At 46.6% G+C, this 25,239-nt stretch overlaps 1 protein-coding gene across 2 annotated transcripts in view; it reads right to left on the reverse strand.

Moving 5' to 3' along the window:
* The window catches only part of PLCB3 (phospholipase C beta 3), a 65,765-nt gene that overhangs the window by 30,010 nt on the left and 10,516 nt on the right, over window positions 1-25,239 (reverse strand). For both annotated transcript variants that reach the window (XM_081891340.1, XM_081891339.1), the window contains exons 2-14: window positions 21,521-21,598; window positions 15,865-15,933; window positions 14,109-14,252; window positions 11,072-11,151; window positions 10,323-10,376; window positions 8,692-8,767; window positions 8,332-8,432; window positions 6,930-7,096; window positions 5,104-5,250; window positions 4,467-4,624; window positions 3,067-3,149; window positions 2,847-2,931; window positions 1,738-1,921 (exon numbers count right to left, since the gene is read on the reverse strand). In XM_081891340.1, the coding sequence (XP_081747466.1) occupies window positions 1,738-1,921; window positions 2,847-2,931; window positions 3,067-3,149; window positions 4,467-4,624; window positions 5,104-5,250; window positions 6,930-7,096; window positions 8,332-8,432; window positions 8,692-8,767; window positions 10,323-10,376; window positions 11,072-11,151; window positions 14,109-14,252; window positions 15,865-15,933; window positions 21,521-21,598 (1,426 nt within the window). The remainder of the gene's footprint in view (window positions 1-1,737; window positions 1,922-2,846; window positions 2,932-3,066; window positions 3,150-4,466; window positions 4,625-5,103; window positions 5,251-6,929; window positions 7,097-8,331; window positions 8,433-8,691; window positions 8,768-10,322; window positions 10,377-11,071; window positions 11,152-14,108; window positions 14,253-15,864; window positions 15,934-21,520; window positions 21,599-25,239) is intronic.

Here is a 25,239-nt window from a genome sequence, read left to right on the forward strand (position 1 = left end):
GTAATAACGTTGCAGAACTCTTTTGTCTTTCCCTGGCTAGCCAAAAGCACAGCAGTAACAATAATAAGAAAGATAAAATGGTCGCTTCGGCTTACACATCATAGATTCTAGTTGAAGAATGAGTTAGCTGCTCAGGCAAGCCTGGACTCACCTTTTGCCAGCTACAGATGAAAACAGATGCTCATCTGAAAAGGTGGGAACAGACTACAACCAGTACATCACCGCAGTGCTTAAACGTTGGGCACTGTGCCAAATTCAAGGTTCTGGTATGAATTTACAAGCCCCTTAACAACTTGGGGCAGGGATACCTTGTTAGTGCCCCCCCAATGGCTCAGAAGCATGGCTTACTTCCTCCTGGAGCCATGCAATCCGTATTGTGGGCCCAATTCTGAGATCAGACAGGCCTCTCTCCCTGTTGAACTTCAGGTGCTCAACAAAGACCTTTCTATTCTAGCAGGCATTTAAATAAGTTGTAGAAGAAGAAGCACGAAGGAGGTTCCCAGCCTGCTCATAGGTCCTTATAATATCAGTGGAAACAGTTGGTCTTGGAGAGTATTAACCGCTTCCAATTTTAACCTGAAGATTGCCACTTGTCCAGTTTTAATTTTAATTGTTTGAATTAATTGTGGGATGTATCTTAATTGATTGATCGCTTGTATTATGCATATTGTCTTATTTTTATGATGTTAGCCACTCTGAGCCCAGCTTTAGCTGGGGAGGGTGGGATACAAATTATTATTATTATTATTATGCCTATTTATAGAACCTTAATTCCCCCCCCCCCACATCACAATCCTTTATAATAATAAAAATTTCAATACTTGGTACAGATATGACATCCAATATAATAAATTCCCACAACTGAGACAGAATGTGCATTGTAAAATAAACCAGGTATAAGTTATTTTGTTATCAAACCAGTGACCAGAAATGCTTAAGAACTGCATCTGACCACAAGAGTCTTTTGCAAAATCAGAGGCAGTAATTTACCATTTTGTGTGTTAAAATATAAACAATGAAGTAATGGAGAAAAATTTCCACATTTTATCACCTCTAGCCTCTCTATTGCACTCTGTCGCTTTCTCCTCCGCAGCTAACCACCAAATTCTACTCCCATCGAGTAAAATGCATGCAGCATCCCCTTTGTGAAGCAACTTCCATGCATGTAACTACAAATAAGAACCTGCTTAGATCTGATGTTTGTTAGCCCGTGGGTTTTGTTCTAGATGGGACATGGGTGGCGCTGTGGGTTAAATCACAGAGCCTAGGACTTGCTGATCAGAAGGTCCCCGCGACGGGGTGAGCTCCTGTTGCTCGGTCCCAGCTCCTGCCAACCTAGCAGTTCAAAAGCACATCAAAGTTCAAGTAGATAAATAGGTACCACTCTGGCAGGAAGGTAAACGGTGTTTCTGTGCACTGCTCTGGTTCGCCAGAAGTGGCTTAGTCATGCTGGCCACATGACCCGGAAGCTGTACGCCGGCTCCCTCGGCCGATAAAGCGAGATGAGCACCGCAACCCCAGAGTCGGCCATGACTGGACCTAATGGTCAGGGCTCCCTTTACCTTTGTTCTAGATACCGTATCATTTTGGACCGACAGGTTCTTTTATTGACTGTGATGAAAAACTGCCTTGTGACTGTATACGGTTAAAAAATGGTCTATAAATATTGGAAATAAATAAATGCACACACCCATGTCCAGGAAAAAAAATGGTTCTGCAAATAATTAAGACGCATACCTAGCGCAGGAGAGCCTGGCTCACCCACTCCGGATGAATCGCTGTAGGAGCTGGGTGTCTGCTCCAGGAGCCTTTTCCTAATGCTGCCTTCAGATCCCTTGCCATGCACACGGCGCTTCTTATTTTTCACCAGGATCCGGCCCAACAACTCCTGGGGACTTGGCAAAGCTACGCCAGGCTGAAGCTGCGGGGGGTGGAGCGAAATGGGAAATGTTAAGATGTTAGCAAGAGCAGGAGATCTTCACAGACTAGGAGACAAGGTGGGTGCTGATGCCCTCAAAAGATAAATCTGTTCACAGAAGGGAAGGAGGTGTAGCTCAGTGGCAGAGCTGTTTTGCGTGCAAAAGCCCACAGGTTCACTACCTGGCAGCTCCAAATAAAATCTTGGTCTGAAATCCTGGAGCAGTGCTGCTTATTAGTGTGGACAACAGTGAACTAGATCAGGGTGGCCCAACTGGCTGCACAATGCCTTGTCGAGTGGGGAGTGAGGCCAAAATTTGACACCCCAGCGCTCACACTGCCTTCCCAAAGTCAGGTAAACAAGGTGCTGGGCTTTGGGAAGAAGGTGCGATGCTCTGGCCGGGGCCTGACGCTCTCCCACCTCCTTCCCAAGGCTGGGAAAACACTAATTAGGCTTTGGGAAGGAGGCAGGAGGACTCTAGGACCCTGTCAGAGCCTCACACCTCCTTCCCAAAGCCCAGCGTCTCTGAGTGCTGCATACAGCCCTTGGGACTACCCTGAGCTAGATAAACCAAGAGGATGCATTCACCAGATGCCCATTACTTGATTTGTTTCTCCAGGCTGAACTCTAATTCTCTGAAGGTGTCAACTGAGCATGTGCAATGGCTGCCCGAGCCGTACACACCTCAGCTTCACCACAACTTCCGTTTTCAAATTGGATGGAGGCTGGTTTGAGGCAAAGGACATCAAACAGAAGCTACAGGGTACCTGTGGATTGTGGCTAACATCAGGCGTACTCGGTTTCAGAAACCAGCAGTGCGAGCAAACTGGAGTGGTCATCTGAACACAACCTAAGTAAGGACCACAGCCGCTCCCAACCAACCCGCCCACATGTCATTCCCCTGGTTGATCTCGCTCCCAGAACACACCGGATATTTATCCAAAGGATCAATAAGGAGAGCATCCCCAAATATGCTGCGGCAATACTCTGCCATCTTCGCCTGCTGCTTTGCTCTGCGGAAGGAAAACAAGAAACACAGAGGAAAGGTTATCAGTCACACAGGCCTCTCTGATCATACAGCGCTGTAAGAAGGAGAGGGATGAGGATGACAGTCTCAGACAAGCCATTGAGGCACTACAACTACTCACGAGTCAACGTGGTTCTCAAATGAGAGGATAACAGGGAAAGGTGAAGTCTTGAAGGCACTTTCAGCAATGGCCTCTATGACTTCCTGTAACAGAGTGAGGCAGAGAAAGGGGTTAAGGCAGAAGTGGGGGGTGTTTTCCAGCCTGAGGGCCACGCTCCCTTCTGGGCAACCTTCTGGGGGCCACATGCCAGTGGTGGGAGGGGCCTGAGGCAAAAGTGAGCAGAGCAACCTTTGCAAATTTTACTTTTCCACAGTAGGCTGGTGTCTTCGCACACACAAGCCCTTCTAGCCTCCATTCTGACAATCAAGAGGCACATTCGAGTTCAAGAAGGTGCAGAAAAAGTGAGGTGCGAAGCAAGGCCAGTGAAAGATGTGGCCTGAGGAGAGGGGGTGTGGTATGTGGAGAGTACTGAGGGCCTGGGGAGGAGCACATTGAGCCCCCAGGCCTGAAGTTGCCCACCACTGGCTTAAGAGGTCAAGAGCACTTATTTGCTTACAGTGGGAGAGTTTGGGGTGGGTAGGAAGAGGTTGCTACAATGGACAATAAACATAAGAGAAAGTTCCCCATCAATGTTCTGGCATGTTTCAGGAGGATTCTGCTCCCACACCCAGGCCTTGAACAAAAGGCTGAACACATGGATGGGGAGCCTCGCAGCCTCTAAACACATTGATGGACTACAACTCCCATCATTCCTCGCCATTGGGTCATGCTGGCTGCAGCTGATGGGAGCTGGAGTCCCACAGCAGCAAATGGGAGAGCCACAGTTTCTGCTTCCATGACTAAAATGATATCAAGCAGGGACTGGACCTCTGAGTTCTCACCATTGTTGGATAACTGGAGCTTCCATGATCAGAGGCAGTCCAGATCTCCACCTGACTATGCCAACCTCGGTCTCACTGGTTGCAAATAAGCCTTTTAAGGTAATATTCCAAGCTTACCTCAGGAACAGGTGTGGGGAACTGTTGGCCCTCCAGATGCTGCTGAACTACAACTCCCATCAGCCCAGCATGCATGATGGGTGGCCATGCCTGAAGGGAGTTGTGGTTCAACAACATCTGGAGGGCCAACGGTTTCCCCAGACTTGTTTAAAAAGGACCCTCCAGCTACAGATTTGGGATGTTTCCTCCTCCCAGTTTAAAGCCTGAGGAGAAAACACTCCTTTCCAAATAATTTGTGGGCAAGGAAGGATATCATCACCTTCACTGCCAAGGAACAGTACTCATTTCAGGAGTCTCTCAGTGGGACCCCTGCTAACTTGGAAGGGGCGCAACAGGCCAAGTAGACTACCACTGATCACATGCTGAAAAACTGGAAATGGCAAACACAGGTAGGAGGGTGGAAACTCCTCTGTTGGCCTTGGGGACTCTTGCAAACAGCCAAGCGGGCTGGGTGCCAGTTACCTTGAAAGGGATTTCAGTCGTCATGGTGAATCCGTGTGTGATGAAGGGCTCCTCGTCTTGGGGGCGCCCCTTCCAGCAGTCCAGCTCAATGCAACGGCAGCCACTCAGCAACACCTGCCGGTACATCTCCACTGAGGAATTGCCTGTCAGCTGCCCAGCTTTTTTGAAGGGAGAGGGAGAAGATGATGAGGAAATGTTAGATGCCTGGGGAGAGGAGAGACAACCAAGCAACGATACCAGACCTCAAATCCTTAGAAGAGGCAAAATAAAACGTGAAATAAAGGCGGCCAGTAACTCTGAGCACAGAGGAAGACACTTGATCTCCAACAGGGATGCATTTTCTGCACAGCCGGCCTCTCACAAAACAATTTCACCTCAGGATATAATGAGGAAGAATTGCTCTGCCACAAAAAAAAAAGGCAATCATCTTTCTCAACCCCTATTTTCCTACACCTCCCAGAGTTCCCTGGGACTGACTGTGAGACGCCTCTGAGAACTGCAGTGCTGGGGGGAGAACCGAGGGTCTCCTGACAACTCTTGGCTCCCTTAACAAACTACAGCTCCCAGAAGACTTTGGGGGTAGCGCAGGCGGCAGGCACCCACATTCAGGGCAAGTGTCTCTGTTCGGTGCACGTACCTGTGAGGTAGGTATTATGTGAAGAGTTAATAAAGTAGCTGCTTAACGGCTGGGTCATGTCGTCACTTAAATCCAGCTTTTCAGGGGGCACAATGGTGTTCTCTTCTCCCCCCAGGTAGCGGCCAAACCCTTCCATTGACATCTGGTCTGCGGAAGGACAGACGGGGAAAGAAAAGCAGGTTTATAGAAGTAGGCAAGAGAAGAGGCACGCTGAAATAAGTGGGGGCAGGACTGTGTTTATCTGTGCCACACTTTTATTTATTTAATACATCTATACACACACACACGACTAGGGGTTGCTCCCCCTACCCACCAAGCCCTTTGCCAACCCTCCTTTTCCAAACCTAACCAAACTGCCCCCTCTTTGCACCTCATTCACCCCTTTGCCTAACCCCCAAGTCCATCCTCACTCCCCTCAGTTTGCTGCGGCCCCCTTTTTTTTGTCTTCTTTCTATGCAAATTTTTTTAAAAAATTTTTTATTGATTTTCCAAAATTTATAAACAAACAAACATAAATCCTAACTGTAATTATTCCACTCTTAATAACATTGTTACGTGACTTCCTCAAATCCCCCCGGCTGAATTTCAATGTATATCATTGTAACAGTTTTCCAAAACAAATTTCTCATAAAATTTACTTAATCAATTAACGTCTTTCTTTCTTTTCATTTTAAATTTAAACATATTATTCTATAACATCACATATTTAAATCCTAAGCCTATCTGGTATTTGCAGGTATTTCTGGTATTTCTATTTATGCTGCAGCCCCTTTTAAAGGAGGGGGGGAGGCTCTTCACAAAGCTGTTTGCCAAACCGCTCTAATAACAATAATATTATTATTTGCACCCCACCCATCTGACTGGGTTGCCCCAGCCACTCTGGGCGGCTTCCAACATATACAGAAACACAATAGAACATCAAACATTAAGCACCTTCTCCCTTCTCTTAAACAGCTTGCCTGGGCTGTCTGCCACCCACACTGCTTGCTTGCTCGCTTGCCTGCCATTATCCTGGGATTCATTTCTTGCCATTATTATTTATTATCTTTATATACCGCCCTTCATCTCAGAGCGGTTCACGAGATAAAAATACAGGATAAAAGCACAAAATAAATAGTTAAAATGAAAACTAAACGAAAGAATAACACCCCCCACACACACACACACCAAACCTCACAAAAACATTTAAAAGGCTGTAGAATATTAATCAGCCAAAGGCCCGGTTGAAGAGGAACATTTAGTTTGGTGCCTAAAGGTATATAATGAGGGCTCCAGCTGAACCTCCCTGGGGAGAACATTCCAGAAATGGGGAGCCACTACAGAAAAGGCTTTTTCTCATGCTGCCACCCTCCAGACCTCTTGTAGAGGAGGCACATGAGGAAGGGAGGAGGACCTCAGGGTCCAGGTCAGTTTATATGAGGAGAGGCGGTACCTTGAGGTATGAGGTCTTTTGGCATGGCTGCTGCAAACCATAGCATGCAACAGCCACATTTTGCATGTACATAGGTAGGTATATACACTCTATAATACATGCACACCCACACAATAAAAGACATAAACACCCACCCACACATACACACAATAGATATACACCCCCCCACTTTATATCTATTTACACAAACACACCCACAGACAAATGGAACTAAAAAACAGTAACAACCCTACAATACAGTACAAAACAATACCTCCCACCCAGTCCAAAAAAATTGAGCAGCACATTTTAAAAACATCCGCCACCACCTCCACCCGCTCTGTATTTCTCCATCATCATCACCACCACAACCTGCATCTCCCAGCCCAAATTCTGGAGAGGGGGGCAGGCTCACCACGCTGCTGGAACTGTTGGTTGGGCTCATACTTGTTGATTAGCTGGCGCACCTGCTCCCGAGTCAGTGGCGGGTAGAGGATCTCGTTGAGACGGGGGTCTCTTTGCTTCTGGTTGATAAAGTCCATCAGCTGGTCCAGACTGAGGTAAGGCTTCCCCTTGGCTCCGCTGTTTGCAAAGGAACAATCAGAGGGAAGGCAGAACAATGGCGCTTTGGCCGGTTCCAAAATTCGCAACTGATAAAGGAGGCACCCCCGCCCCTTAGAATTAACAGAACAGAACAATTCGTTATTGCCCAAGCCAATTCATGTAGTCACCTGAGAGACTTCAAAAACGCAAGCCAAACTGTTCGTGCAGAAAACAGGAAGTTTGCTTGTTACTGGAATAAAATGGTCGGACAGGACAACATAAGGTCGGGAATTCTGGCCGCACTGAAAGGGCACCAAGAACTAACAACCCAGAACTACCTAGAGCAGTGTTCTTCAACCTTGGGTCCGCAGGTGCTGTTGGACTACAACTCCCATCATCCATAGCTACCTCAGCCAATGGTCAGAGACGATGGGATTTGCAGCCCCAAACCATCTGGGAACCCAAAGTTGAAGGAAAGTGGCCTAGAGGAGAAATGGGGATTTGTGGTCCAGAAACATCTCAAAGGCCACAGCTCCCATCAGTCACAGCCAGCACAACCAACAGTCATGAAAGATGGGCATTGTAGTAGCCCTACATGAGCAGGGGCTCATGTCTCCCCTCGCCCCAATATATGGCACATTTAGACTGGTGCTTTTTTGTGAGTGTATTCTGCAGCATGTCATTGACGCAACAACAGTATGTTTGCGGTGGATTTATACTGGACTGTCCACACATCATTCCCTTTTATTAGTCCTTCTGTGATGCTTCCCATCTGGAACGACACTCTTGCATCATAGTGCAACAAAAGCAGGGTGAAACCTCCCCCCAGAATGTCTGCAGAGTGTATAAAGTTACAGGATCTCAGCAGGAAGTGAAGGGATTGGAAATGAAGCAGTGTGTCCACCCTAAAATGGTACAAAAAGGCACAAACGGTACTGGAAGTGGGATTGCATATAACCACTCTGATCCCATCATCACGAATTATCATCGACGCACAATGAAAAGGACACTTGGAGAGGCCCCACAGAACACAAACATGAACATTGCTTATTCAGAATGGCATCTTGTTTAATCAGGATTATATTGGTTTTTGTGTAACTGTTTTTGCTAACATTTGCATAATCTGTTATCAAACAGAGGAAAAACAAAGATACGCTGTACTCTTTTTCCACAGTAATCCTCAAAACAAGAGACCAAGTCGGTTTCCTCGCTTCAGATATCCTGTCCTTCCACACCACCGTCCGTCCCCCGTGCCCGACTCTCCTTTTACTCACATTTCCAGCAAGATCTTGTCTATGTCTGGACGAAGGCAAAGCTTGTTCAGGAAGCGTTCAAAGATCTCCAGGGTGAACTCTTCAGGTTTGATAGATTCGCTCTAGGGAGCCAGAGAGGAATAAATAAATAAAAGACAGTGTACCCTGGAGAAAACACTACAGTTCTGGGGAGGCCAGGTAAGGGTCAGGGAGAAGGAGGAAGAAGAGAAGGAAGAAATCAGAGATAAGAATAGAGTCAGGGAGTTAGGCTGGCTTTGTGGCAGCAAGACCAAGACCCAGGAGGGAGGGATGAGGAATGCTGGGAAGGGAGGAGAAGGTGAGCAGGCAAGAAATCAATACATTTTTTTAAAAAAGACATACCCTGTTAAAATTAAGACCGCAGGATTCCAGGGCCGTCTCCACCCGCTTTTTGTCAGCTGAGAACATTTTCAGGATGCTACAAAAGGAGGGAAATGGGAAGCTCTTTATCAGACTTGCAGAGCTAATGAAGGTGGAAGCAACAAGCCAGACATGTCGGAAGGAGACCAGCAAAACAGAAACCAGCAAAACAGAAATAGGCCAAAAAAGGGAGAAGAACGTACGCGATACAAAAGGAAGTCAGTGCCTTCCAGATGTTGTTGGACTACATGTCCCATCATCCCCAGCCGCTGAACATGCTGGCTGGAGCTGCTGGGGCTTGGAGTCCAACCATTTGTGAAGCATACCATGTTGACTATCCTGGAGCTAAGCTTTTTTTAAAAGAGAGAGAGAAGCAAAAGGCATCCTGACTGCAGTATTCAAAGAGATACAGTGGTACCTCAGGTTAAGAACTTAATTTGTTCTGGAGGTCCGTTCTTAACCTGAAACTGTTCTTAACCTGAGGTACCACTTTAGCTAATGGGGCCTCCCACTGCCGCCGCAGCACGATTTCTGTTCTCATCCTGAAGCAAAGTTCTTAACCCGAGGTACTATTTCTGGGTTAGCGGAATCTGTAACCTGAAGCGTCTGTAACCTGAAGCGTCTGTAACCCGAGGTACCACTGTACAGGTCAAAGGCCACCTGGGGCCAAAGGGCAGGGGGTAGGAAATTCAGCTTCAATGGAGCTGATGGGCATGGGGTGGAGAATTTACTTATCAGGTTGTGGCCTACTGGTGTGCACTCTCCAGTTTCCCTCTGTGTATTTCGCAGACTACACATGCAAAGAGCGAAAGCAGCTGCTATTCACAAGGAAGCGGGCCTTCCTGCTGGGGCACCCACTAGGGAGTCAGACAGCTGCTTCAAGGAGCCATCTGGAGTGCCAGCCCCTCAGCGGGTCTCCAAAAGCAAACCCTGTCCAACCACACACCCCTGGGCACTGTTTCAAACTGGTAAATCTTCAGGAGGGGCAGCTGCCCTTGCAATTAGGGATGTAAGAAGGCACCATTTTCAGTTCCATCCTACATTTGTTGGATGTTTCCGTTCTGCTGCAGTTCACTTCCTCTACAAGCAACATTATTTGTCTTGCCAACTGCTATGGCAAAATTACGCACTTTACATAATTATGTGATTATGTAATTACAAAATTAATTACATAATCAAATTATTGCTGTCATTACAGTATTCCACCTTATTCATTGCAACACAAAGGAAATGCAATGCAAATTGGGAAGGGGGGCAGGGATGGCGAGAACGTAATCAATTACGTATCATTTGCAGACTGAAAGCAGAAATGGCGAATACAGATCATAATCGCCAATTTGATTTCCATATCAGACATGGGACACATAAGGGGACACCTGCAACTTCTGCTCCCATTTCCATTGGAATTCTCTGACATCGCTGTTTGCAATGCCCACTTGGAGTTGAAGGGCGGCTATAAATAGAAATAATCTCTCTTTGGAGTGACACCTCTCTCTGAGCAACAGACCCTAGAAGCCGAAGCTTCATCAGGGGAACCACACAGAACGTGGGCCTCAGGACAGAAGAGGGAGGTGGGGGTAAAGCAAGCAGAGTGGGTGAAAATATAACCTTACTTCTTGACAGGGATCCTTGCATCCTGATTGACCTGGATCTTGAGCCGAGTGTACCTGTGAGGTTATAATTGAGAGTCAGCTGTATGGCACAAATTTGCCTTCCCTCCTACTAACCTAGGCAAGGCAGCATAGACAGGGCTGTCCAGCTCAGTCGAGAGAGCAAAGGATCACTGTGTCCCTCCCACAACTGCGATAAGATATTTTAATTCCTTATGACTGTCCCCTTTCAAGCAACGGAGCCCCACCAGCCCTTACAGCAGGCACGGAAGACATTTGGCCCTCCAGATGTTACCAAAATACAACCTCCCATCCACCCCAGCAAGCATGGTCAACAGCCAGGGATGATGAGAGATATAGTAGTTCAGCACTATCTGGAGGGCTGAAGGTTCACAACACATATCTTACAGGTAAATCGATAGAACATCCTATACTTCGGCCTGAGCCACCAACAAGAAGGCAGCAAAACAAACCACAAAGACCAACAGCCCAGGACACAAATCCAGAGGGACATGGGAAGCTGCCTCATACGAAGTCAAATCACTGGTCCATCTAAGCTCAGTATTGTCCCCATTGCCTGGCAGTTGCTCTCTTGGGTTTCAGACAGGGGTCTCTCCCAGGCCTACCTGGAGGGGATGATACCAGGGACTGAACCCACAACCTTCTGCATGCAAGGCAGATGCTCTGTCACTGAGCTGTGGCCCTTTCCCAGGAGTCTCTACCCTGTTTAAAACGGCAGAAAGTCGACTCACGCTTTTTGCAGGAAGGTGTTCCGCGAGGCGTTCTGAGCCAGGATGTTTGTGGATAGTTTGAACAGCTCCTCGGTCCACAACTAGATAGGAGAGGAGAGGCAGAACAGGGTGAGGCCAGCCGCTCTCATCTGCCCTTCCCCATTCCATTGGCACCCTCGGGCCTAACGCTCCAGCCCAGACCCTCGAATTCGGATCATTAAGCAGGGCAGCCATACAACACATGCTGTCCAAGTTTGGCATGGTTAAAAAGGAAAAAGCTGTATCATTTGGAACTTTTTGAAGTTACAGAAGTTACAGAAGAACAGCTATATTTATATTCATTGCAGTAGCGGCATTTTTTTACCCGTGCCTCTAAGCAACTTATAAAAAGAAAACAATGACAACATTAAAATAAGGTAAAAGCAGCTATAAACAAAAACTAAAATACTCAACCAACAATATATTTAAAAGGAACAAGTCCTACCCGCCCTACTTAAAAGAAGAGCACAGGAAAGGTCACAAACATAATTATCCTCCCAATTAGAAACCATTAAGCCTGGGTAAATAAGAATGCTTTTTGCCTGGTGCCTAAAAACAGATAGTGATGGCACCAGGTGTGCCTCCCAGGAGAGAGCATTCCACAAACAGGGAGCCACCCTTGAAAATACCCGGTCTTTCATCTCCCATGCCTCTCTTGGAAGGGACGCAGATGAAGAACAGAGTCTGAACTGATACTCAGAGGAGACCCATTGAGTATTATGGACATGGCTAAGGTCATGTACACACTTCAGATTCCTCTGCATCAAGTGCACCTCAAGGGCTACATTCAATCCATATATATCTTAGGAAACACAGTACTGGGTTTTGATGAGTCTCCCGCCCCACTAAAAAAAAACAGCTTCAAATTGAGCAGGGGGATGAAAACAACCTAGCTGCATTTTAAGCCAGTAATGTATACACAGCCCAACTTAGGCCCACCAATTTCAACAGGTTTGCTCAGAGTGAATTGTAGCTGGCTATGATTCAAGGAAAGTTGCAAGAGAGAGGCTTATAAATTGTGCACAGTACTGTTATTTAAGTGGATATTCTCATCAGTCCTAGCAAGTGAGGCCAATAGCCTGAGATGATGTAAGTTTTAGATAAGCAACACCTGCAGCCTCCAAGCGGTTTACAAGGTCAGTTTGCTTCAAAACACACACTTAATTTACTCAACCATCTCTAAGGGAAGTGGCTACTACTGACATACACCCCCCAAAAAAGTGCACTATTAATGTTATTATTGAATATTTCAGTTTTTTATTTTCTCTGCTACTCCATAAATTGATTTTAGAAACCAGGACTGGGTTAGTGCGGGGAAAATACAGGTATTGACAAAGGAACAGGAACAGCAGACAAAAACCAGAAAGAATACGGACACCTATCCTTACAGCATCAGTGACAAAGCTGTAAATTAAAGCCAATTCTAAACCAAGATTGATTAAGCAATAGAACTGTAAGCGCATTAGAGGAACAAGGTCAAAGCCTCAAAACTGGGGATGGCCATTCATTACAAGACACTAGTGGAGGGAGGTTGTTTTGTATTCTCCAGCTTGCAATCATTTGTGACCTGTGAAAATATCTAGAAGGTTCAAACAACTGGATTCTGGGTTAGTTCTTCTCTGGGGGTGGAAAGTCTGGGGCTCTCCAGATGTTGCTGAACACTAGCTCCCATCACCCCTGACCATTGGCCAGGCTGGGTGGGGCTGATGGGGGTTGGAGTCCAATCCCACAGGTTCTTCCTGGGGCTGCTCTGTGCATACACTCCCAAGTGCACAGTTTGCAAGGAGTGTGAAAGTGAAGTGTCAGGCAGCTGTCCTGCAGTACCCCCCCCCAAAAAAAAATGACAAGGCAGTTTCTGGAACCTGGAAGATCAGCGTAATTTATCACAACATGGTCTTTATTTGCAGATTAATTCATACAGATTTATCATATAGATTTACCTTATTTGTCCCACGTGCTGGTTGCCAGTCCGGGCCCAGTTCAAGTTGTTGATACTAGCATACCAAGCCCTAAATGGCTTGGCATCCAAATACCAAGATGGCCTCACACAGTATCAGCCATCTCAGATCCTGTGACTCGCAGGTGAGCCTTGGTGGTGGTACTGCCACCAACTGGGAGCTGCCCAGATAGCACACCCCTATGAAAGGGTCTTCTTGGTGGTGACCCCCTGCTTGCGGAATGCCTATCTTGGTGTGCAGAGTCTGTCTCCTTCCATATCAACATTTGGGAGGCATTTAGAGACATTCCTGTTCACTCAGGCCAAAAGATACATTTCCTGGCAACCCTGAAATCATTGGCTGAGATAAAAATATTTTTACTGCTTTTAATGATATTGTTTTAATGATGCATTTGCTGCCCTGGGCTCCTTTGGGAGGAAGGGGAGGTTATAAATTGAATAAATAGCGGTAAGCAACAACGGAGGCAGCCACAATGCTGGAACTGGGATGCTAAGGCACTTATATGAAGATGAATAATCCATCTCGAACAGAAGAACCGGCCTCATTATTTAATGGAAGGTTACTGTGTGGCGAAACCTTCCAGGTACTGGCTCCATTTGCATTGTACATTGACAGCAGCCTCATGCCATTTTAAACAATCATGGCTTCCCCCCAAAGAATCCTGGGAACTGTAGTTTAAAACTGCTGAGAGGTGTTCAAAGACTCCTATTCCCCTCACAATTCCCAGATTTCCCTGGGAAGAGGGGCTGATTGTTAAACCACCCTGGGAACTGTAGTTCTGTGAGGGGAATGGGGGAGGGTCTCCGAACTACAGCTCCCAGGATTCTTTGGGAGAAACCATGATTGCTTACAGTGTTATGCATAGTGCACATGGAGCCACTGTTGGGATTCCACCTCTCAGGTACTCTAACCACCAACCATGCTGGCTGGAACTGATGGGCACTGAAGTCCCAACATCATCATCTGGCAGGGCCATAGGTTCATCCTTGTATTAAAGAACTGTTGCTTTCTTAAAAAAAGAAAAAGAAAAAGAAGAGTTCAGTGTGACACTCCTGCCCTACCTTGGCCGTATCATCCGGAACAACTGCCATGAAGTTGAGGAAGCTGACATTGACAAAGTCTGGACCGTGCACGACCGTGACCAGCATCTCCTCGGGCCGTTGCTCTGGCCCCCCAAAGCCAAGAATCTCCCGGATCTTCGGGTCCTACAGAAATCAGAGTGCAAAGGAGAGAAGTTAGCCTGACTGGCACCAATGGCATTCCCAACCCTAGATGCCTAGCGAATGCCGTTAAACATGCACTTTTTGTGTTATGCAAATAGCAGCCTGGGACCTGGCAAGTTAACTCTCTCCCCTCTGCCAGGGTGCCAACAAAAACTACCTCTCTGAAGCTGTTCTTTGCATTTCACGGAAAGCTCCCATTTCAAGCTTCCCTTGAAATGCAAATAGCAGTTTCAGAGGAGGGAGGGACAAGGAAAATCTTTCCATTTCACTTTCTCTTGGTTTCTCATTTTTCCCATCTTAAATGCAGTTCTGCACATCACTTACTTTTCCAAAAGCCCTCTTGAAAGTAATTCAGCATTTTAGTGCACGTTCCTCCTAATAAGACACATTTCTGTATGCAGTTCTGCCTAATATGCATATTTTTTACAAAGCAGTTTCCGCTAGTATTGTGCAATTTTGTATGTTACTTTCACTAATATTTGTACTTCAATGCACAATTTACCCCAGTTTAAGCAGTTTTTGTACATACTGCTTGGCTGGAAAGTGGTGCTGCAAAATCTGGAGATGTGCTAAGGTTAAAGGACAGCTGTGTTGTCAGTTTTCACATTGCTTCAGAAAGTGTGAATTGGGTGAAGTTTGCCGTTCAATGCAAACTGAACCAAATTGCTCCTTGATCCCTGTTTCACAGAGGAGTTTTTAAGGTTTCACTCAGTGGGGGCACAGTGGTCACTGTGATTTGTGCCTTGATGGTCCCAGTAAAAAAGAATTTCAGAAAGTATCCTGCGGCACAATGGGGTTAGTGTGTGTCTGGCCATTAACCAGAAGGTTGGTGGTTTGAGCCCATCCAGGGATGGCTGTGGGCAGGATTCCTGCACAGCAGAGGGTTGGAGGAGTAGATGGCACTTGGGGTCTTTTCCAACCCTACAACTCTATGATTTTATGATTCTACCTATTAGAGATCCCAGAGAGTTACTGGTAGAAAAACAGGCAATACGGTGGCCCAGGGCCACATTCACACCATACATTTAAATCAGTATCATATTACTTTAGATCAGTGGCGTAGCGTGGGGGGTGCAGGGGGGCCCGGCCGCACCGGGCGCAACATCTGGGGGTTAGGGTTAGGGGGCGCAAATCCACGGGTTAGGGGGCGCAAATTACTTGCCTTGCCCCGGGTGCTGACAACCCACGCTACGCCACTACTTTAGATTGTCACGGCTTCACCCCAATGAATTCTGGGAACTGTTTGTTTCTTAAGGGCGCTGAGAGTTGTGAGGAGACCACAGTTAACTTCACAGAGCTACAATTCCTTGTGAATACATTTTGATTGTTAAAGAACTCTGGTAATTTTAAGTACTGGGAGTGGAAAAGGGACCAGCCAGCAACTACAGCTTCCAGATTTTTTTTGGAAGAAGCCATGGCTGTTTAAAGTGGCATAACACAGCTCTGTGTATGGCAGAAATCTGCAGCTCTTCAATGTTGCTTGAACTGCAGCTCCCATCATCCTTCACCGCTGACCATGCTGGCTAGGGCTGAGGGGATTTGGAGTCCAACTACCTCTGCTTCCCCATCCCTGGTGGAAGGGAATCACAATTACCTTTGGTAGCTTGGCATAGCGCCCGGTCCGAGTGTCACGGATACAGCTGATGTCCAAAACGTCAACTTCCTGAGAGGGGAAAGAGATAGAGAAAGAGAGACAAAGAGAGAGCGAGAGAGAAAGAGAGTTCTTGTCACTTAGTGCTCTTTATTAGCAGAGACTACGTATTTCCAACAGCCTTCTCCGCTAACGAGAACTGCGAAACGTGTTAATTAGGTTAGATAATGAGGTCTCTTCCCTCCGCGGCAAGTAATGTATTAATTTTAGCTCCTTTTTTGCCAGTTGCCATATTTCATACAACAGACGCTTACTTTTGCATAATTAGTTTAAGGAGAATGTGGCCGGGGGAGGGGGGACAAGACGCCAAAACAACAACAACAACACACATTTGTATCCATTATATTTTGCTTGCAGATACCCATTAGAACAATTTGCCGCTTTGTGTTCAGGAGTCATAATGCAAAAACCTCCTTTCCTGCTCTCTCTGTAATGGAACCAGAAGGAAACAAATTTTAATTTTATTGTACTAGATTTCCATTAATTACCACTGTTAGTTTGTGGCTTTTTGTGAAGTCCTTAAAACTTTAAGAATATAAGAAGAGTCTGGCTGGATCGAGCCGGAGGCCAATCTCTCTCTCAGGGGCCCTCAAGATGCTCATGGGAAGCACACAAGCAAGACCTGAGGGAAACAGCTCCCTGCCCAACTTGGGATTCCCAGCAGCTGATACCCAGAGGCATATTTCCTCTGACAGTGGAGAGAGAACACAGCCATTATGGCTAGTTCTGGGTAAAGGTAAAGGTAAAGGGACCCCTGACCATTAGATCCAGTCGTGGCTGACTCTGGGGTTGCGGCACTCACCTCGCTTTATTGGCCGAGGGAGCCGGCATACAGCTTCCGAGTCATGTGGCCAGCATGACTAAGCCGCTTCTGGCGAACTGGAGCAGCCCACGGAAACGCCGTTTACCTTCCCGCCGGAGCGGTACCTATTTATCTACTTGCACTTTGACGTGCTTTCGAACTGCTAGGTTGGCAGGAGCAGGGACCGAGCAACGGGAGCTCACCCCGTCACGGGGATTCGAACCGCCGACTTTCTGATCGGCAAATCCTAGGCTCTGTGGTTTAACCACAGCACCACCCACACCCCTGTTCTGGATAGCTTTCCTCAATTATGAGCTGTCTTAAAAAAAAAATCACTAGCCTTTTGACTTGTAGATATAAGAGAGCAGATGCACACAAGTTATTCAACCCAATTTCTTAGCTTAATACTCAATAAACCATTTTTTTCTAAAAAGTTTTTTGTCCTGATTTCTTATTCTTCCGATAAGTTTCGCCATTTCTGCATATTCCATTAGTTTCTGTATCAATTCTTCTTTCGTCAGGACCTCTTCAACCTTCAGGGCAAATAACATTCTTTTGGGCAAATAACATTCTTGCAGCTTTAGTCACATAAATAAATTCCTACACTGTTTGGGTAGTTCCAATCCCATAATTCCCAAGAGAAAAGCTTCTGGGGTTTTCTTACGAATGCTATCTTAAACATCTTCTTCAATTCATTATATATCATTTCCCATTAAGCTTTAACCTTATTACAAGACCACCACATGTGAAAAAAGCTGCATTCTTTCACTTTACATTTCCAACGCAGATTCCACTTTGATTTATACATTTTTGCCAATCTACTAGGTGATAGGTACCATCTATATAGCATTTTATATATAGCTGCAGTTAAGTAGAAGGCTGCAGCAAGGTTGCTGGCAAGAGTGAGACTTTGTCATCATACGACACCTCTGCTCAGAGATCTGCACAGGTTGCCCATTTACTACCGGGCCAAGTTCAAGGTGTTGATGTTAGCACAAAGTCCTTAACATTTTGCAGGATCGTCTTACTCCATATATTATACCCATCCAACTGCTTCCTTCTGTGAAATTGGCATTGCTACAGGTGCCACGTAATACTCATTCTGCAGTTGTAAGAAATCAATCTTTTGCGTGTGGCAGCAGCACCTACACTTTGGAACTCCCTGCCTATTGACACCAGGCAGGTGTTTTCGCTACTGTCCTTTCAACACTTGCTTAAAACGTTTTTGTTTAGGCAAGCCTATTCTAACATGCAGGATACTGAAATGCATTTTGAACTCTTTTGCTTAAACAATATATAGAGGATAGTATTATATATACTGCCTTTTCTCTATTTTATTTCATTGTCTTTAATTTTAAGTCATAACTCAGAGGCTTTATTACAATCAAGTGATATAAATGTTGTGAAATATAAAAATAAAGTAAAATAAAATAAAATACACTGACTTTGCAAAAGCTCTCCAGGATTTCAGGCAGGGAGGTGGTACTCTCCTTCATTGGGGGTTATTAAACAGAGTGTGGGTGGGCATCTGCCAGGGATTCATTATCTGTGATTCCTGCATTGCAGGGGGTTGGCCCTTAAGGTCCCTTCCACCTCTACAGTTCTGTGATTCTGCCGTTCTATGACGCTCTCCCAGCCCTGCTTGGAGATGCAGGGGAATGAACCTGGAACCTTCTGCATGCAAAGCAGATTCTACAGTCCTTTCCCCATATACTGCAATCCTAACGCTGGGGGGGGGGGTGTCAGGCGAGCTGCCATTTCCTGCACGCCCCCAACAGACAACAGAGTGGTTTGATTTCCCTTCCTCGCCTTTCTCCAAGCCATTCTGCTAGGCACGGCCTCTCTCTTTTTCCTCCCCCCTTCAGTTCCCTTTTTGCCATTCAAGCAGCTCGGGCTGTATATATAGCTACTTAAGCTAACTGTTTTGTCCTGGGCAGCTGCCAGATGCAAAAGAGCTTTAACCACAGGGAAATTGTGTGGTAGCAGTAAGAGGAGGAGAGGTGGGGGGGTTGGCAGGAAACAGGGCTTCCCTCCAACCAAAAGGAAATTGCTGCTAGGCGTTGGAGTGGGTAGGGATCAAAAGAGCTCATCCAAAGAGGAAGGGCTTGGGGGTGCAGGAGGTGAGGGGGGGGGAGAGATAATTTCTCCTGGGGCTCAGGCATCCCATAAACCCTTGAAAGACATTGCCATTGCTTCTCTTGTAGCAGGACAGAGAGGGGAATGCATCCATAGAGGGGCTTATCTTTTAAATCAGGAATTCAATGGCTACCAACTTAGATGGTTTCAAAACAGCACTAAACAAATTCACAGAGACGACTACAGTATAAATAAATATATCCAGTGTGGTAGGCAGATAGCAGGCCTTGGGACGCCAGTTGCTGGGAATCACAAGTGCTGGGAGTGTCCTGCCCGTGGGCTTCCCAGAACCATCTGCCACATCCCCACTATTATACCTCTTTGATAGCCATGGATCCTCGCCTCCCCCCCCCCAAAGAACCCTGGGGAATTTGTTATGGGTGCCGAGAGTTGCTAGGAAGCTCTATAACTCCCCTCACAGCGCTACAATTCGCAGAGTTCAAGGAAAGAAGGGTTGGTTGTGTAACCCGCTCTGGGAATTATAACTCTGTGGCAGACACCCAGCTCTTTAAATGTGCTTGAAATGTATGGCATGTATGGAACCTTGAGAGCACAGAGACCCAGGTTCACATCTGGCCACGAAGATCACTGGATGGTCAGCCCATAGCTATCAACTTTCAGATTTGGAAATAAGGGATCAGCAGCCTCACCTGTCCCAGGGACAGTCTGTGGGATATCTAACAAACCGGGATAGCAGCAGGAAACGACTCTGGAATAAGGGAATTTCCCTCAAAAAAAGGGAAGGTTGACAGCTATGGGTCAGCCACTTCCTGCACTACCGAGCAGGGCTGTTAGGATGTTAGGGAGATTACTGGCAGGGTTAGAAATTGAGATATGAATGCTAGGAGCTAAATGGGACCTTAAACTTAGGTTATGGGTGCAACAATGGAATGTCTAGACGCGCTTTTTTATAACAAGAACACACAAGCTTGCTGCTAAAATGTTATGTTCATTTTTCACATGGCTTAGTCCTCCCCCCCCCCCCGCCTGTCCCCTAATACTCTTTAAGAGGGTCTCTTCTCCAGTCTTCAGAGAGTAGCTTGAAGTGGGGAGGCAGGAAAAGGTCTTCTTTTCCTTCCACTCTGCAGTTTTAATCTGAAATCTTAGACTTAGACACAGTACTGCGTCCCCAGAGCTCAGAAACTGCTCGCGCTGATGAAATTCTCTGTCGCAAAATGTGCCTGGAACAATGGGAGTTTCGAACACTGATTATAGGGAGGCGATTGTATACTCCACCATTAAACTGCTGGGAAGGTTTGGGAGTCTTTTTGAGAAAAATGTTAGGGCCACTTCAGAAAAAGCCACACTCAAGTCACAATGTGCCTTATTGATGTCAATGCATGATGAACTCTGGGCCTTTACTGTCTGTTACAAGCATTGAGGCACAACGGCCAAGTTTTGGGGTGCAGGTCTCCGGAGGATTCATTACGAAGCCAGAAAAGCAAAGGAAGCAATTGGGACAGGAAAGAGAGCAGCAGCCGCTGTTCCAATCAGTTTTTTTTATTTTTTAAAAACCCGCTCCCTCCCTTTCCGCCTCTCTCCCTCTCTTTGGCTCCCACCCCAGAATTCTTGCCAAACCAGCTTAACGACTCAAAAGGCATTGACAAGAGAGTGGAATGAACAGCCTGGGCCTCTGCACAAATCACTCCTTCCCCTGGGGCCAGTGAACTGCACGCAACCCCAAAGGCAGGGCCCTGGACAAGCCGGGTGCCCTGTACTTTCAACACCTTCCAGCAAGGGGCGCTTGGAGAACTCCACTCTCCAGCCACCCAGCAGCATCCCCAAGTCACAGGCAAGCAACCACATGCAAGCCCATCGAAAGCACTTTGTTGTTGTTGTTGTTGTTTAGTCGTTTAGTCGTGTCCAACTCTTCGTGACCTCATGGACCAGAGCACGCCAGGCACTCCTGTCTTCCACTGCCTCCCGCAGTTTGGCCAAACTCATGCTGGTAGCTTCAAGAACACTATCCAACCATCTCATCCTCTGTTGTCCCCTTCTCCTTGTGCCCTCCATCTTTCCCAACATCAGGGTCTTTTCCAGGGAGTCTTCTCTTCTCATGAGGTGGAGCCTCAGCTTCACAATCTGTACTTCCAGTGAGCACTCAGGGCTGATTTCCTTCAGAAGGATAGGTTTGATCTTCTTGCAGTCCATGGGACTCTCAAGAGTCTCCTCCAGCACCAGAATTCAAAAGCATCATTTACGGTCCAGCTTTCACTTCCATACATCACTACTGGGAAAACCATAGCTTTTACTATACAGACCTGGCTTCCCCCAAAGAATCCTGGGAACTGTATTTTGTTGCGAGTGCTGGGAATGCTGCTGCAAGTGACAGACTACAGTTCTCAAGATTTGGGGGCAGGGCTGTGCTTCAGAGGTACAGAGTGCACACAGATAGACACAGACATGCACACATCCTCGCAATGTCGCCGACCTCAAAAGATAAAGGACATGCTCGTAAGCGCCCAAGAGTTTCCGGCCTTGGTCAGCCGTCACAAGTGATAAGAAGCTTTACTTTTAAAAAACCAAATGCATATAAATAAAAATGCAGTTTGAAGAGGCTGGAGAGAGAGAGAGAGAGAGAGAGAGAGAGAGAGAGAGAGAGAGAGAGAGAAGAGAAGAGACAAACAGAAAGACTTCTAAAAGCAGAGTGCATATATCTACCATATTTGGGCCAGTCCAGTAGAGGAAAAATCCTTTAGGGTCAACCCGTAAGGTCACCAGAGCCCGGCTTGTTGGTTCCTAGGAATGGGTGGGGGGGGAGGAGAGAGAGAGAGAGAACAGTCAATACTTTTCCACCAAGCCATAGATGACAACTTTCCCAAAACTGTTTATTATATGTTGATCTCCTCTGTTTTGTGCAACTCACAGGGGTCTCCCACTCAAGGGACAGGTCCAGTACACAACTGCCAGCTTCGGAGATTTGCCAGCTGTGTGCCAGGAGCCATCAGGCAGTAGTTTTAAACAACAGCAACCTATTGCTTGTGAAATTTATATAATCCACCTGGCCCCAGGATGGCAGACAATAAAGAAAAACCCTCCAACTTTAACATCTTGAAAATCGTCTTTAAAACAATTCAGAAACAGTCGCAAACAGGGAAAGATCTTTATATAAAAGGCTTGTTGGATGAGGAAGGTCTTCAGGAGGCACCAGCAAAACCACTTGCCCAATATTTAGCAGGAGGGAATTCCAAAGGTGCCAAAACCCTAAAGGCCCAATTCCTACATTCTGTGGAATGGGCCTCCTCATGAGATGGCATTTGCAAGGCATAATGATCAACCAGGTTTGTAAGGGATGGAAGCTCAGCAACAGTGGTCCATACACTGATAACCTTCAGGCCTGATTGCTGTAATATGCTTTACCTGGGGCTGCCCTTGAATTCAGTCCGGAAGCCGCAGCCGGTGTCAAAGGGCCAACACACAGGTCATTTAATTTTATTGAACAAAATCTATATATTGCTTATTTACCGAAACCTCTAAGCAACTTGCATACAATATGAATATACCATGAAAATCACTGATAAAAACCAAGCCTTAAAAACAAGCTCACCTTAAACCACTTTTTGAAAAACGTAAATCAGACCGTTTAAAAAATAGGTATTATTAAATAATTATGATGATGTAGTGAAACAGATGTCTACATGTCTGGGGAGGCTTTCTTGAACAAAAAAGGCTTTTAGCAAGTGCCAAAAAATTGTACAGGCAACGACTAATTTACATGCGTCCAATGGATGCTGACTGCGCACACACGCATTGCGCCAAACACAGAAGTGACATTTAAAATGGCAAAACTGGGACGAAAAAGGCACAAAACCAGCACTTAGCTATCTCACAAGCCTTTGCACCGACCGTTGAAGCCTGTGGAGAGTTGGGAGTTTGAGCAAGTAGGTTTGGAGGGAGTGCTGCTGTTTTTTTAAAGGGTGTTTCAACAGTTTCCAGAGGTTTAGAAGGTGTCTGCAGGCTTTTCCAATGGCGTTTCAAATATAGGTGATTTCATGTAAATGCACCATGCCTTGGAACGTAACTGCCACATAAACTGGAAGTTGCCTGTACAGCGAGGGCAGTTGCTTTTGGGGGTAACCCACAGATAATGCCTTTGCTGAAAGTGTTGCATTGGCTGCCATTCAGAATTTGACTACTGGTACCGATATGGATCTGAACCAAACTGCCTCACCCACCACACCCCACCCCAGTCAGGTAAAGATGTTCATTGTCGGAGGCACTAGGCCCCTGAATACCAGCTGCTGAGAACCACATGAGGCGAGTATGGGGCGTCCCATAGGGACATCTGGCTGGCCACTGCGAGGGAAGAGGATTCTGCGCTACAGAAGCCTTTGGTCTGATCCAGCAGCCGGGTTCCTCCTCCTCCTCTTCTTCTTCTTTGAATTTAAATACCGCCCTATACCTGGGGGTCTCAGCGCGGTTCACAGAATAAAATCAAAATACAAAACCACAAAATACAAAATAAAAATTAGAGCAACCCAATAGCTCCCTCCCACACACAAAAAAGCCACATTTTAAAGGGGCATAGGATGTTAATCAGATCAACCAAACGCCTGGTTAAAAAGGAATGTTTTTGCCTGGTGCCTAAGGGCGTATAATGAAGGCACCAGGCGAACTTCCCTGGGGAGAGCATTCCACAGATGGGGGGCCACTGCAGAGAAGGTGTGTTCTTGTGTTGCCACCCTCCGGACCTCTCTAGGAGGCGGCACTCAAAGAAGGGTCTCTGAAGATGATCTGAGTCCTGGTAGGTTCATATATAAAGAGGTGGTCCTTGAGGTATTGCGGTCCTGAGCCATTTAAGGCTTTATAGGTCAAAACAAGCACTTTGAATTGGGCCCGGAAACTAATTGGTATCCAGTGCAGTCGGACCAGGATCGGTGTAATATGCTCAAACCGTCTTGCTCTGGTGAGCAACCTGGCCGCTGAATTCTGCACCAGCTGAAGTTTCTGAACCATCTTCAGAGGCAGTTCCTAATGTTCTTAAGATGTGCTGATGGCGGCATACACCCCTGCAAGAAAGCATGTTGCGACTCGAACATGTGCCTTGCACTCCCAGTTCTCTGGAATTCTCTTCCCTTAGAAGTCAGGCAAGCCCCAACACTGCACAGTTTTCAATGGTGGTTGAAAACTTTTCTCTCCAGCCTTCTCAATTTAGTCATTTTTAAATGATCATTGATTCATTAATTGCCTTCTAAACAATCATTGCAAAACGACGTACAATTTTTTAAAAAGCATGCTAACAGCAGATGCGGGTTTGGGTTTTTTTAAATAAAAACTAAAAACTAAAACCATATAAAATTGCCGTGTCTAAGATCCATTTATTCAGCTGGGAAAGCCAGCCGCAACAAAAATTACTTCAATTGTTTCCGGAAAGTGCAGAAAGTGCCTCAAGAGGAATGCTATTCCACAGAGCAGAGGCTGTCCCAATGAAAGCCTTATATAGAGTCATATAATTAAAGAACTGGAAGGGACACCAAGGGTCATCTAGTCCAATGCAGGAATCACAGCTGAGGAATCCCTGACAGACGGCCATCGAAGCTCTGTTCGGAAACCTCCAATGAAAGAGGGTCCACCACTTTCCAAGGGAGTCCTTTCCACAGTCAAACGGCTCTTACTGTCAGAAAGAGGCAGAAATTCAACATGTGTAGCTTTTCCTGGCACAGGGGTACAGATGCTGAACACCTGCCCGTTGTTGCAACTGTTACAGGCACAGGATCTGTGTCAGGGGGGGAGTAAGGCACAAACCCTACCAATACGATCCCCACCAACTCTCCCCGCCATGGGTAACTCCATTCCAAAACAATTTGAGTTGGAATCATAAAGTATCTACCTGTAGAGCAGTTTTATACAAGCGTAAGATTTCATGCCCCAAGGAATCTTGGGAACGGTTGAGGCCTTAGCGGTTTTTGTATGAGAGGCCCATGCCCTCTCACCTGAGACACCAACTTCCGAGGGGGAAGGGGGGGCACTGACGTCACTCACATGGCGTTGAGATGTCGAGAAGAGCCAGTGGCAGAGCCAAACGCAGTGGCAGCACGGGTTCAATGGCCGGCAGCTCCATCTCCTGCTGCTGCTGCTGCCGCCACCACTGGCTGCAGTCTGATTCCCCACTCCTTCCCCTCTGTGGCAGGAGTTAGAGAAGGAGGTGGCCACAAAATCTGGGCCATGTTCGGCTCCACTCTTGGCCTCCTTTGCCTCCTTTGAACATGGCGGAGGTCCAGCCTTTCCCCCCAAATATTGGGGCCCCCCAAAGGGCTTGGTCCCTAGGAGTTGGAGGCCCTGCCTCTCACGGTAGTGCCCAGTGTGCAGCAGCTGTGAAAAAGGCAAATTCCATGCTAGGAATCATTAGGAAAGGAGCTGAAGATATAAATAGCCAGTTT

The sequence above is a fragment of the Podarcis melisellensis genome, assembly GCF_964234715.1.
Source record: "Podarcis melisellensis genome assembly, chromosome: 16".
Taxonomy (NCBI): Eukaryota; Metazoa; Chordata; class Lepidosauria; order Squamata; family Lacertidae; genus Podarcis; species Podarcis melisellensis.